General features: G+C 38.5%; 1 protein-coding gene across 2 annotated transcripts in view; it reads left to right on the forward strand.

The window, feature by feature from the left end:
- Positions 1 to 14,396, forward strand: part of acp4.S (acid phosphatase 4 S homeolog) — a 39,404-nt gene that overhangs the window by 7,192 nt on the left and 17,816 nt on the right. The window contains 2 exon segments of one of the 2 annotated variants that reach the window (NM_001093611.1): positions 3,540 to 3,671; positions 13,759 to 13,854. In NM_001093611.1, coding sequence (NP_001087080.1) covers positions 3,567 to 3,671; positions 13,759 to 13,854 — 201 coding nt within the window. In that variant the 5' untranslated portion in view covers positions 3,540 to 3,566. 2 annotated transcript variants of the gene reach the window in all.

Consider the following 14,396-nt stretch of genomic DNA (forward strand, 5'->3'; position numbering starts at 1 on the left):
AAGTCACCCATAGCAACAACTTGACCCAGCTGTGAAGCCGCTTGTATCTGCAAGAGTAGCTGGGCTTCATACTCGACACTTATACGAGGTGGTTTATAGCATACACCAATGATAATTCTTTTTGATACCTTTTGCCCAGTCGAAATCTCTACCCAGAGTGATTCTACACCCTCACCAGTGCCAGCTATTTTTATTTCTTTAGCGCATGGCTTTAATTCAGGCTTTACATACAAACCCACTCCTCCACCCTTTTTAATCCCTCTGTCCCTCCTAAAAAGGGTGTAACCATTTAAATTCACAATCCAGTCACATGTTTCATCCCACCAGGTCTCAGTGATACCAATTATATCATAATTTTTAGAGCATGCAATTAATTCTAGGTCTCCCATTTTACCTGACAAACTCCGTGCATTTGCCAGCATACAGCGGAGGTTACTACTTTTACTTTTGATGGTGTTGACTTGTAGTTTGTGATAGCCTGGATGCCCTGCCACATGCGCCGTGTGTCGCCATTCTCCTGGAAGAAGCTGTGTATTCTCTGAGTGTATGCGCGCTTAGCTACTCTGATGGCACGAGAAAGTTTGGCTCCTGACCCCATCTAAAAAACAAATGCTCTGTAAGGCTTCACATTTATTGCTATTGCTACTTTTTATTATTCATCTTTATATTCAGGTCCTCACCTATTGAAATTCCAATCGTTTATTCAAATCAGTGCATGGTTACTGGGGTAATTTGGACCCTAGCCACCAGATTCTGAAATTGCAAACCGGAGAGCTGATGAATAAAAAGCTAAATAACTCAAAAAAAAAAAAATGAATTGCAAATTATCTCAGAATATCACTCTCTAAAGTTAATTTAAAGGTGAACAACCCCTTTAAAACTGTTTTGTTTGACCCATGACAAACTTGTGTTGAGATTAGACTGGGATGTGAAGCCCCCAATTACTGTTCATTAAAGGTTATAACCTATAAGTTATTTATTTTTAAAACATTTTTTTATAGTTTTTATTTTTATTTTCATAGTTAGAATTTGTCTTCTTCTTCTGACACTTTCCAATGGGAGTCACTGACCCCATCTAAAAAAAAACAAATGTTTTGTAAGGCTACAAATTGTTATTGCTACCTTTTATTACTCAGCCATATATGTAGGCCCTCTCCTATTCATGTTCTAGTCTCTTATTCAAATCATTGCATGGTTGTTAGGGTAATTTGGACCCTGGCAACCAGATTGCTGAAATTTCACTGGATTGAACTAGAGAGTTGCTGAATATAAAAAAAGCTAAAAAAACTCACAACCCACAAATAATAAAAATGATAACCAGTTACAATTTGTGTCAGGATATCATTCTCTACATCATACTAAATGTTCATTTAATAAGGCAGGGCCTTTCACACTCACACCTGGTTATCATTACTCGTTGATTTAAACACCTGACTCTAATTTCCCCTTCAAATGATCTTAAAATCCTACAGGTCCCCATAATTTAGGAACACACACAAATATGTAACTTTGGATCATTTCCTAAATAAATAAATGAACAAGTATACTGTTTTTGATTAATTTGTTTAATTGGGTTTCATTACTTAGTTGTAGGTCACAGTTTAGGTCATATTTATGCAGAAACATTGAAATTTCAAAAGGCTTTACCAAATTTCAAGCACCGCTGTAGAATAATAATAGTACGGGTATGGGACTTGTTATCCAGAATGCTTGGGACCAGGATTTTTTCAGACAAAGGGTCTTTCTGTAATTTGAATCTTCATACCTTGTTTATTTAAAATACTTTAAAACGCAAATTAAATCCAATAGAATTATTTTGCTTCCAATAAGGATTAATTACTGTAAATCTTAGCTGGGATCAAGTACAAGCTACTGTTTTATTATTATAGAAAAAAAGGAAATAATGTTTAGAAGTGTAAATTATTTAAACAAAATGGAATCTATGGGAGATGGTTTTCTGATTTTGGATCTTTCTGATTAAAGGGTCTCATCACCTGCTAATGCTTTGGTGAGATTTATCTGCACACAATCTATTAGCATTAGTTTTTATTGTAGTATGATGTGACTGCAAACTATGTCCAAATTCCCCATAAGCTATTGATTGCTTCCTTATCAGGTGTTTCTTTGTCAACTACAAGTATGAAACCTGGGGTTTTCCAGAAAATGGATCTTTACGTAATTTGGATGTTTGTACTTTGTCCACTAGAAATTCACTTAAGGGTAAGGGCACACAGGCAGATTCAGGGAGATTAGTCGCCCTGGCGACTAATCTCTTTTTTGGGGAGACAACCCCCCACGAACTGCCTTCCCCTACCTTCCCGCCGGCTAGAATAAAATCGCTAGCGGGATGGCAATCGCGGCGTTCCTTCTTCCAAAGTCACACAAAGTTTCCTCGTGAGGCGACTTCGGAAAACGAATCACGCGGAGTGCCATCCCGCCGGCGATTTACATTTTAGCTGGCGCGGAGGCAGTTTGGGGAGATTAGTTGCCCTGAAGAAGAGGAGATTTTTCCCCAGGCAACTAATCTCCCTGAATCTGCCTGTGTGCTCTGATCCTAAACATTAAATAAACCAAATAGGCTGGTTTTGCTTCCAATAAGGATTAATTATATCTTAGTTTGGATCAACTACAAGGTACTGTTTTATTATTACAGAGAAATAGGAAATTATTTTTAAAAAATTGGATAATTTGATTATATTAAAGTCTATGGGAGATGCTTTTCTGTGATATTATTATTTTTAACATGTATGCTTATTGCTTAGAGCACCAACATATTGCACAACGCTGTAAAATAAATGTACTTATACAAACAAATCAAATGGATTACATGCATACAGAGTTACATATATAACAGCCAGTACCTATACAAAAAGTGAGGAAGGCCCTGTGCAAAAGAGCTTACAATCTAAAGGTGAAGCGAATGAAACGCAAGGTGCGGGAGTGGGCAAGATAAAAAATAAGCAGATGAGAGATGTAGCATGTGATATTGCATTGGTAGCTAAACAGAGTGAGGGTAGGCTTCTCTAAATATATAGAGCTTTCTGGATAAGAGGTTTCTGGATAAAGAATCCCATACCTGTACTAATGTTCTATAGGAGGAATAAATGCCATAAGTTGCTGTCAAGAGAGATCTATTACAATAGACAATAATCTGCCTCAGCCAATCAGATTCCATTTGAAGGTTTGATACACTGCTTACCCCTTTTTACCAGCCAATCAAACTCTGCTATAGGCTCCTTATCTGCTGGTCAGTCTGGTGCAATAAGTGATGAATGCTACTTTATCATGCCCTCATACCCACCAACCAGTGAGATGCAGAGAGTCAGGAAAGCTGCTGTACGACAAATGTGCTGTATCCACCAGCCAATCAAATGCAAACAGTCAGGAAGGATGCTATTGAACAATCACAAAAACATAATGTACCATTGCAGGATATAAGTGTCAAGTTCTTGGGAGGGATTTATCCCCATTTCCTTCTGTGAGATAAACAGTTGTAGTGAGTAAAGTGAGATTGGGTGCATGTGTCTATGTGCATCCAGGAAACTCGCCCTGAAAATCCCGCAAACATGAAAAGAGCAGTAGTAATTCTCTGGCTCCCCTTGGCATTCACTAACCTTTATATCTTGACAACTTTTTGTCAAAGGACGGACAACTTAACCTTTGTTGTGGCGGTGAGTAGTTTTATTGGCATTTGTTTGCTTCCCACTTAAAAGGAATCTCCACCCAAAATTTCTAATGTATAAAAAAATGTAATTCTAAGCAGCTTTCCAGTATCCATTCATTATGGTTTCTCATTGGTTTTAAAGTTAACTGCAAATACAATGTTCTGTTGAAAGCTGTATTTTGTTTATTCTTTTTGTGCTCATTCTTTTGAAATTTAAAAAGGGGAAGCAGTAGTCAGTTCTCCTCTAGATCTAAATCAGCTGGCTTGTGCTACATTGTCTCAGGAGTCAGAACCTTATTCTACTGCATTGGAAATCACATAAGAGAATGGCTTGCTAAAATTGTGGAACACTGCCAATTTGAAAGCAGGAATGTTATACAGGTATAGGATCCCTTATCCGGAAACCCGATATCCAGAAAGCTCCGAATTACGGAATGGCTGTCTCCCATAGACTCCATTTTATCCAAATAATCCAAATTTTTAAAAATGATTTCCTTTTTCTCTGTAATAATAAAGCAGTAGCTTGTACTTGATCCCAACTAAGATATAATCAATCCTTATTGGAAGCAAAACCAGCCTATTGGGTTTATTTAATGTTTAAATTAATTTCTAGTAGACTTAAGGCATGAAGACCCAAATTATGGAAAGATCCGTTATCCGGAAAACCCCAGGTCCCGCGCATTCTGGATAACAGGTCCCATACCTGTACAGCAGTTTGGTGGTTACAGTTCAAAGAGACAGACCCCCTCCCTGTCCCCACATCCCTTCCCCTATCCTCCCCACACACACTCTAAAGGTGAAGTCGCACTGGGAGATTCGGGAAGATTTAGTCACCTGGCTAATCGCCTCTTCTTTGGAGCAACTAATCTCCATGAACTGCTTCCCCCTGTTAGAATGAAAAATCGCCTGCGGCATGGCACTCACGAGGAAGCGTTTTCCGAAGTGGCCCGAGCCGAAGCACCACAAGTGCCATGCTGCTGGCGATTTTTCATTCTAGCAGGCGGAAGACAGGGGGAAGCACGCTCAGATTCGGGGAGATTAGTTGCCCGGCAAAAAATCTCCTCTTCTTTGGGGCGACTAATCTCCCCGAACTGCCTTCAGGGAAACGAAGCGTTCCGAGTGCCATCCCGCCGGCAATTTACATTCCAGCCGGTGGGAGGCAGTTTTGGGAGATTAGTCGCCCCGAAGAAGAGGAGCTTTGTCGACGGGTGACTAATCTCCCCGAATCTAAGCGTGTGCCCTGACCCTCATACTGATGTGACGCTCAATTTGAATTGTTTTATTGTTATGCTGCAATGTATATTGTCACGTTGTGTTTGTTGAAAAGTGAAAATTTGCAGTGTGACTGACACTCCTAACAATATCCAAGATGGTGAGCTCTTGTGACAACTTTGAAGGCCTGGATCATTTTTTACAGATATTCTCAACCTTTAAGCTGGTGCAATAAGTTCAGTATATAAAATATGGCATTTCTAACCATATTCATGTTAAGGGTTTAGTTCTTTTTTAACAAGAGGATCATTAAATCTGAATCCTGAGTCCTTATGCCCTCCTGATGTAGGAATAGATCATTAGGAGAATCAATGACATACCTCCCAACTGTCCCGTTTTTTTACGGGTCAGTCCCGATTTTAACAGCTGAACCCGCAGTCCTGGATTGTTACTGAAATGTTCCGACTTTCTCTTTGATCTTCTGCACTGAACAGACAGAAAACGATACAAAGTTTCTAACTTAATAGGCTTTTGGCCAAGAGCCCAGAATGCATGGCAGGTGCACTTAGCTACTTTTGTAACAATATAAGATAAGCAAAGAAACAATTATAACAATTTAAGATAAGCAGGTCTCTTGGGGAAACTGTGACTTGCAGCTTAAAGGGTAATTCACCTCCATTAGCAAAACTGTTATAACACATAAAAACCACAGAAATGTGTTCAAACTTTTATAACCTGCCAAATTATGTAAAAGTAACACGGTAATTAGGAAATGTGGCCACAGAAATGGGCATGGTCAAACAATATTTGTCCCGCTTTCTAAATTCAAAATGTGGGGAGGTATACATTGATACCATTTCTGATACTGAACTAGCAATATTAGCCAGTGTGTCCTTTCATCTTTTTTTCTCTTCTTTCCATTTGTTTCTTGATGCCCTTTTGTCTACCACTTTCCTCTTGTCTTCTGCTCTTACCTTATTGTCTACCCTCCTCTTTTGTTCCTTCTGCTCTTTCTTTCCTTCTGTTCTCCCTATTTCTTTCCTTCTGCTCTCCCTATTTCTTTCCTTCTGCTCTCCCTATTTCTTTCCTTCTGTTCTCCCTATTTCTTTCCTTCTGCTCTCCCTATTTCTTTCCTTCTGCTCTCCCTATTTCTTTCCTTCTGCTCTCCCTATTTCTTTCCTTCTGCTCTCCCTATTTCTTTCCTTCTGCTCTCCCTATTTCTTTCCTTCTGCTCCCCATATTTCATTCCTTCTGTGCTCCCTATTTCTTTCCTTCTGCTCTCCTTCTGTTACAAACAGCACTAAACATTTGCGAACATGCATACAAATTTATATTTACATTCCCCTATATTTCTCTAAAATTACGAATGCCATGAAAATTTGTGAAAGATCTGACTGAAAAAAAGTGCTGAACAATCCCCCCAAAAATGTGGGACCTCGACTGCTTTTATTTGCCAAAATTTTGTATCCAAGTTTTTTGTGGTTTGTACACTTACTAAAGATCATATTTTTAGAGTTTTAGAGAAAAAAAAAATTCCACAAATTTTAAAAGAAATACAATTCGTGAAAAAAAAAGGAAATCCGAATATAAGTAAAAAGGCCCCTTATTGGCACCACTTTCTTAATATAAATGCAACATGGGCAAGGGATGTATGTAAGGGTTAGTCTAGACACTACTGCCCCCCACTAAATATTTGTAAAGCCTCCCTAAACACCTTGGGGATCATTATCTTTTTTGCACGCATTCGTATTCTTATTTGGCACTAAGGGGGTTATTTATTAAAGTCCGACTGCCAAAAATTAAAAAAATTTGAGTTTTTTTTTTACTTTAAAATCCGAATTTTTAGTGGAAAAAAAACCTCAAATTTTTCGAGATTTATTATACCCGAGGCTGCAAAAAGTCAGAATCCGAAAATCCTCATCTTGTATATGTCAATGGGAGAAGACCTTCTCCTATTTGGAAGTTTCTGTGGTCTGCGCTGGGCTTTTCAGTAAAAACTACGAAAAATTCTAGCTTTTGGGGGGAAAAAAATCATACGATTCGGATTTTTGCTTGCTTTTATCAAGTTTTTCCCCAATCTGATTAAATTGAGCTTCTTATAATAAATAAAGTCAAACTGTGGATTCTAGTTTAGTCTGACTTTTTTTAATAAAATAATCAGAAAAATTTGGACTTTGATAATTAACCCCCTTAGGGGCAAATTCACTAAGCAGCAAAAATGCGCTAGCGATGCCTTCGCCGTACTTCGCAGGCAAGTTTAACTAATTCACTAAAATCCGAAGTTGCGCTCAGGGAGGCGAATGGTAGCGAATTTGCGCTAGCGTTATTTTGATCAAGCAAAGCGAAGTTTTTTTCAGCCTATCACCCTTAAAAAAGGGTCTTAGAAAAAATTTCAACTTTTTTTGAAGCAATCCCTATCTACTCTATTGCACTTCGCCTGGTCTGAGGTGGCGAAGGCAAGTCTGGCGCAAGAGGTAACGTTAAGTGAAATGCGCAAGTTAGTGAATAAGCTTAGTTACGTCGTCCCTCCGACATATCGCAACTACGCCTGGCATAAGGGTGCGAAGTAGAACTAGAGTAGGTCAACTTCGCTAGCGAATTTACGCCAGCGCCTGTTACTAAATCGGCGAAGTAACGAAATGACGCCACGCTGGCGAATTTTCGATATCGTTAATCACTTCGCCCTTTAGTAAATCTGCCCCATAGTCTTTTGAACTGATTTGTGCTTTCCAAATGTGCTCCACGTAAGCATTATATCACTGGACAGAATTTTCTGCGATGATGTTTGTATCCACAAGAACATCTGCAAACTGCAATGCACAAACAAATCCACCCTCAAGGACAGGGAGTCGGTGAGCAGTGGAGAACAGCCCGGAGCAAGCAAAGCCACCAATTAACACACCTATTATTAGAGAGAACTAGTAGTAATCACCAGCACTGAAATGCAGAGTGCAAAACATTTGGTTTGTGAAATATGTGTGCGTGGTTTTGTCTTTGTGAAACACATAAGGTTTACAGACAGTGGTTGAGTAAAATCTATAGAGAAAAATATAAATTTAAAAAATATATAAAACTATAGAGAAAAATCTATCTATAACATTCAAAAAGTTACTTCAGAGGAAAACTTGCCCATTAAGATATACCTCTTAGTAAAGGGATTCTGTCATGATTTTTATGGGGTAGTTTTCATTTCTAAATGACACTGTTTACACTGCAAATAATTCACTCTACAATATAAAATTTCATTCCTGAATCAGCAAGTGTATTTAGTTGTAATATTGGTGTGTAGGCGTTGGCGTTGCGAGGGCTTACCCCTGAGAAAGAGAGCTCATCTGTGGTATCATCCCACAAAGGAAAGTAGCTATAACTGCTAGATACAAAGCAGTTTACTATAGCGCTACATACTATTGAGTGCTTCTTGGAAATATGTACCAAGGAGCTGTTATCTTGTGTTAGGGAGCTGTTATCTGGTTACCTTCCCATTGTTCTATTCTATTAATTCAGATTTGAAATCTGAATTTTGGCTCTGCTAGTGCAAAGCGTGCAATTGTGCTCTCTGCATTAGTGATGCGGCTCCAGGGCCGCCATCAGGGGGGGACAGGGGCGACAAGTGGCCCGGGCATGAAGGGGGGTCCGGCAGTGCTGCAGTCTTGAAAGAGCTGGGCCCCCTTACGAGCGCCCGAGCAGCACGGATATTTCACAAGTCCTGAATGCGGAAGTGCCGAAAAGCTGAACAGCCAAAGGACCCGAAGTCACGAAAACAGCCAAAGCCGAAGTGGCGAAAACACACGAAGTCACGAAAACAGACGAAATTGAAGCCCTGAAGTGGCAAAAAGACCCAAAGTCACAAAAGGAGTTGAAGTTGAAGTCCTGAAGCCACGAGTTCAATTCTACTGAACACCAATGTGTGTTTTTTTTTAATCCCGTGGCCACCAATGTATTATTTTCATATTCTATTTTTTTTGGTAACTTGTAAGGGGGGCCCTGGCACAATTTTTTTTTTTAAAACAAAAAAATTTTGGGGCCCCAATTTTTTTTAACTTGTAAGGGAGCCCCTGCCACTAATGTTGTTTTGTTTTAAAAAAATTTTAAATTATTTTTTTGGGGCCCCAATTTTTTTTCACTTGTAAGGGGGCCCATGCCCAAGTGTTTTTTTAAAATATATTCTTTGGGGCCCCGATTTTTTTTATCTTGTAAGGGCCGCCCTGGCAACAATGATTTTTTAATGGGGGGCCCTGACCATCAATAGCTTTTTATAACTTGTGTGTGGGGGGTTACTTTTTTAGCGCTGATGTCTGTGTGGTCTTTTAACTGTTATGTGGATATGGGGTGGGACTTGGGAGCCAGTGTGGGCGGGGCCCAGGCGGCCCCAAAAATGTTGTTATACGGGGCCCCGTGATCTCTAATGGCGGCCCTGTGCGGTTCCCCCTACAACTGCTTGAAATAGTAAGTGCCGGGTGAGATTTTGTGATTTTGATGCATTTTGAAAAAAACACGTTTTCCCATGACAGTGTCCCTTTAAAGACAATGACCCAATTGGTCCTGAAAATGATTATGGAATTTATCAAAAAATCATTAAGGTGTATTCTGACCATTCTTTAAATGGGTCCTATGAAAGAAAATGTAATTCTCATAGGAAACATCACCAATGATATTTCTTTCCAATGTTAATAAACACACCCCTTGACCCCTTCAACCATAGTTGGACTATTCCATAAGCGGGTCTTGTGCAACAGTTCATGCAGTTCATTAAGCTGTTCATCTGTTTCTGGCCTCTCGTTCCGCACGCAAGCCTGGGGGAATATACAGTATTATCCCATTGCATCTTTGTGTATAGACTGAAATTTCCTGTTTCCTTCAGTCAAAAATGTCCTGTTTGGCCTCAGATGCATTAAACCCAGCAATGATTTTTTTTTATCCCTTTGAATCGTCTTCCTCCTATTTATCTTATACTATCTATTTATTACTGCTGTAAAAGACACAGCTCTTGTATTTCAGGTAATTGTCTTTGCTATAAAAATAATGAAATGGGATTACACCATTCCCAATTTTCTAATGCACTTCTAGTTAGTCCTTTATTTTAATAATTATTTCCATTTTAATACATTTAGTACAATTACATAAATTTGACTGAACCTTTCAATTGATCTTCATTATTTATTTTTTAGTGTTTTTTTTTAATTATTTACATTGTTCTTCTGACTCTATTCAGCTTTCAAATGGGGGTCACTGACCCCATCTAAAACAAATGTTCTCTAATGCTACAAATGTATTGTTATTGCTCTTTTTATTACTCATCTTTCTATTCGGGCCTCTCCTATTCATATTCCAGTCTCTTATTCAAATCAGTGCATGGTTGCTAATGCTAGAGCAATATGGACTCTAGCAACCAGATGGCTGAAACTGCAAACGGAACAGCTGCTGAATAAATATCTAAATAACTCAAAAACCACAAATAATAGAAAATCGAAATCAACTGCCAATGTTCTCGGGGTATCACTCTCTACATCATATTAAGGGGCACATTTAATTAGCTCGAGTGAAGGATTAGAAGGAGAAATACTTCGAACTTCGAAGTATTTTTTTGGCTACTACGACCATCGAATTTGCTACTTCGACCTTCGACTTCGAATCGAATGATTCAAACGAAAAATCGTTCGACTATTCGACCATTCGATAGTCGAAGTACTGTTTCTTTAAAAAAACTTTGCCCACCTAAAACCTACCGAGCACCAATGTTAGCCTATGGGGAAGGTCCCCATAGGCTTTCCTAGCAATTTGAGATCGAAATCGAAGGAAAATCATTTGATCGATGGATTAAAATCCTTTGAATCGTTCAAATTGCGGTAAATACATCGATATTCGAAGTCAAAGGATTTAACTTCGATGGTCGAATATCGAGGGTTAATTAACCCTCGATATTCGACCCATAGTAAATGTGCCCCTAAAAGTAAACTCAGAGGTGAACAACCCCTTTAAATATCAATTCTGTTTTGTGATTGGGCAAAGCCCAATGATCTGATTATCTGTGTATCTCGCCTTGAAGTAACCAGCCACTATATATATAACTATATATATATATATATATATATATATATATATATATATATATACGCATTTGTTGCATCAGCCGAAACGTCAGCATTTGTCCACTAATAAAAATACATTTATTTCTTCTAAGACCTGCGAATACGATCTCGATCATCTCTTTTTATACATATATATATATATATATATATATATATATATATATATTTGCGATATATATATATATATATATATATATATATATATATATAGGCAGCCATTGCAAGAACCTGAAATAAAGAATCTACTTGACATAAACATATATTTCTCTGTAATAAGTACCTGCTTACATCTGCTTTGTAAGGGGAAATTCTCTACAGTGTAATCAGCAACTTCACTGTGTGTTAATTCAGCAAATTTACTTGGATTTGGATTGGATTTTGCATTTGCATCCCTTCTCCACCCACAAGCTTAGTCCTAGAGATACTGAGATGTGGTTATAGGAATATAATCCCCAGGGACTTTCTCATGAGATGCTCCCCTGCTGATTTAATGTGGAGGAAACATGTTCATCTCTTGCACATGTACCACATTCATTGTGTGTATCATAGCGTTCCAGTTCAGCTTCTCATCTGAAAAACTAAGATTCATTGCACTGGTAAGTAATCACATGGGATGGGGGTATAAAGTGTCCCAGCTACTGCAATATATACATTTTAGTCTTATTTAAAGGACTCTCAACCCTAAAAACAAATTTGGCTAAAAATGTCATATTGTATATAGTGAACTTATTGCACGAGGCTAAAGTTTCAGCTTGTCAATAGCAGCAATGATCCAGGACTTCAAACTTGTCACAGGGGGTCACCATCTTGGAAAGTGTCTGTGACACTCACATGCTCAGTGGGCTCTGATTGGCTGTTGAGAAGCTAAGCTTAGGGCTCGTCACTAATTATCCAGCAGAAAATGAGCTTCCCTGGCTGTAATATAAGCTGATGCTACAGGTTTGCTGATTATTAAATTCTGATGCTAATTGCACTGGTTTCTGTGCTGCCATGTAGTAATTATCTGTATTAATTACTAATCAGCCTTATATTGTGACATTTCTATTCTATATGTACTGTATATTGTGAGTGGGTCCCTAAGCTCAGTAAGTGACAGTAGCACAGAGCATGTGCAGTGAATCAGTAGAAAAGAAGATGGGGAGCTACTGGGGCATCTTTGGAGAACAGATCTTTATTGCTGAAGGGCTGTGGTTGCCTTGGGCTGGTACAGAAGCACAAAACATAATGTACAACATTTCTAGCTACTTCTTTAGTTAAAGGGATTCTGTCATTGGAAAAAGTGTTTTTTTTTCCAAAATGCATCAGTTAATAGTGCTGCTCCAGCAGACTTCTGCACTGAAATCCTTTTTTCAAAAGAGCAAATTGATTATTTTATATTTCATTTTAAAATCTCACATTGGGTTAGACATATTGTCAATTTCCCAGCTGCCCCCAGTCATGTGACTTGTGCTCTGATAAACTTCAGTCACTCTTTAATGCTGAACTGCAAGTTGGAGTGAAATCACCCTTCTCTCCCAGCAGCCCATCAGCAGAACAATGGGAAGGTAACCAGATAGCAGCTCCCTAACACAAGATAACAGCTCACTGGTAGATCTAAGAACAGCACTCAATAGTAAAATACAGGTCCCAGTGCAACACATTCAGTTCAGTAGGAGAAACAACAGCCTGCCAGAAAGCAGTTCCATCCTAAAGTGCTGGCTCTTTCTGAAAGCACATGACCAGGCAAAATAACCAGAGATGCACCTACACACCAATATTACTAAAAAACAAATACACTTGTTGGTTCAGGAATTACATTTTATATGGTAGAGTGAATTATTTGCAGTGGAAACAGTGTAATTCAAGAATAAAAACTACACCATAAAAATCACAGACAGAATCCCTTTAAGCTTTAGTTCTCCCTTAAGAGCCACGTGTAAGTATATCTGCAATAAAAAGCACTTCACTTACTAACCTTTGTTCTCTGCACAATATTCTTACTTTTTTTTTTTGTTTTTATAGACAGCCATACACCTTGGGCCCTATTATAAAAATTGGACTCCCATGCTCACATTTTTGAAAACTACAAATATACAAATATAGTTTATAAATAACAATTGTTTTGTGGTTTAGGTAATCATTTACAGTAAATATCCAATTTTTAGCACTCAAAAATGTGATGCAAGGAAAAAAAAAGGTGTGACCGGTAATATATTTGGCCAACATTTAACCACTCACTTAAAGGAGACATATTATGTAAAAAAACAAGAATGTACCAGTGCATTTTACTGTTTTAAAAATAGAAGGAATGGGCTTTAAAAGTAGTGTTTCTGGTTACTTTATTGAAAATTTCTACAAAAAACCCTACTAGTCCCGCCCATATTTTTGACTTCCTGCTGTCTCCTTTCCCAAGCTATGCAGGGAGCTGGCGCCACTCAGCACAAGGCACTGTAGGTTATGAACCAATCAGCAGCTGGGCTGACCTGATAGGGAACTGAAACCTGTCTTTGCTTGTACGACTGCAGGGCTGTGATTGGCTATCCGCCTCCTACTGTGATTTTGGCAGGGACCATTAGGACACACCCACCCCTCAACTGAAACATTGACAGGGTCCATTGGACATCTATAGGGAGCTCCAATACTGACCATTTCTAAAGATAGTTTTCATTTTTAGCCCAATGTGAAGCCAACGCCATATATTATTAATAATTGCCTACAAAATGAGGGGTTTTTCATTTATTCTATATGTCTCCTTTAATGGAATGACCAACCCAGGTTGTGTTAGTGAAAGAATGCTAATTCTTCTGGTTCCAGGTCTTTCGCCATGGAGACCGTGCTCCCATTGACACATACCCCAATGACCCGCACAAGGAAAAGTTATGGCCGAATGGACTCCAACAGCTGACCCAGGTAATGCACATTTAGATGTGTCTGCAAAAAAAACCCCCAAACATTCATACTACATTTACACACTGTAATTCCATCTTGCTGATTCAGCACATACGGTATGTTCAATACAAAGGCCAATGGTATAACCTTATCTCATAATAATTTTAACTAAAAACAACAGAATTTATAATTAAACACCTGGGGAGGAGGATGTTCCCATTCTCTTCTAGGGGCAGATTTATCAAAGGTTGAGGTGAATTTTCGAATGAAAAAAAATTAAAAGTTCGAGCTAATTTTAGTGTACTACAACTAGGGAATAGTCCAAATTCAATTCGAATTTGAAAAAAATTTGAATACCTAAATTTATCATGTACTGTCAATTTAAAAATTCGACTTCGACCATTCGCCATCTAAAACCTGCCGAATTGCTGTTTTAGCCTATGGGGGACCTCCTGGAACCTATTTGGAATCAATTGGTGGACTTGATTCGTACGATTCGAATTCGGCCAAATATGGACCTATTTGATCGAAAATGGACCTGTTCAACCAAAAAAAAAAACCTT

The sequence above is a fragment of the Xenopus laevis genome, chromosome 7S, assembly GCF_017654675.1.
Source record: "Xenopus laevis strain J_2021 chromosome 7S, Xenopus_laevis_v10.1, whole genome shotgun sequence".
Taxonomy (NCBI): Eukaryota; Metazoa; Chordata; class Amphibia; order Anura; family Pipidae; genus Xenopus; species Xenopus laevis.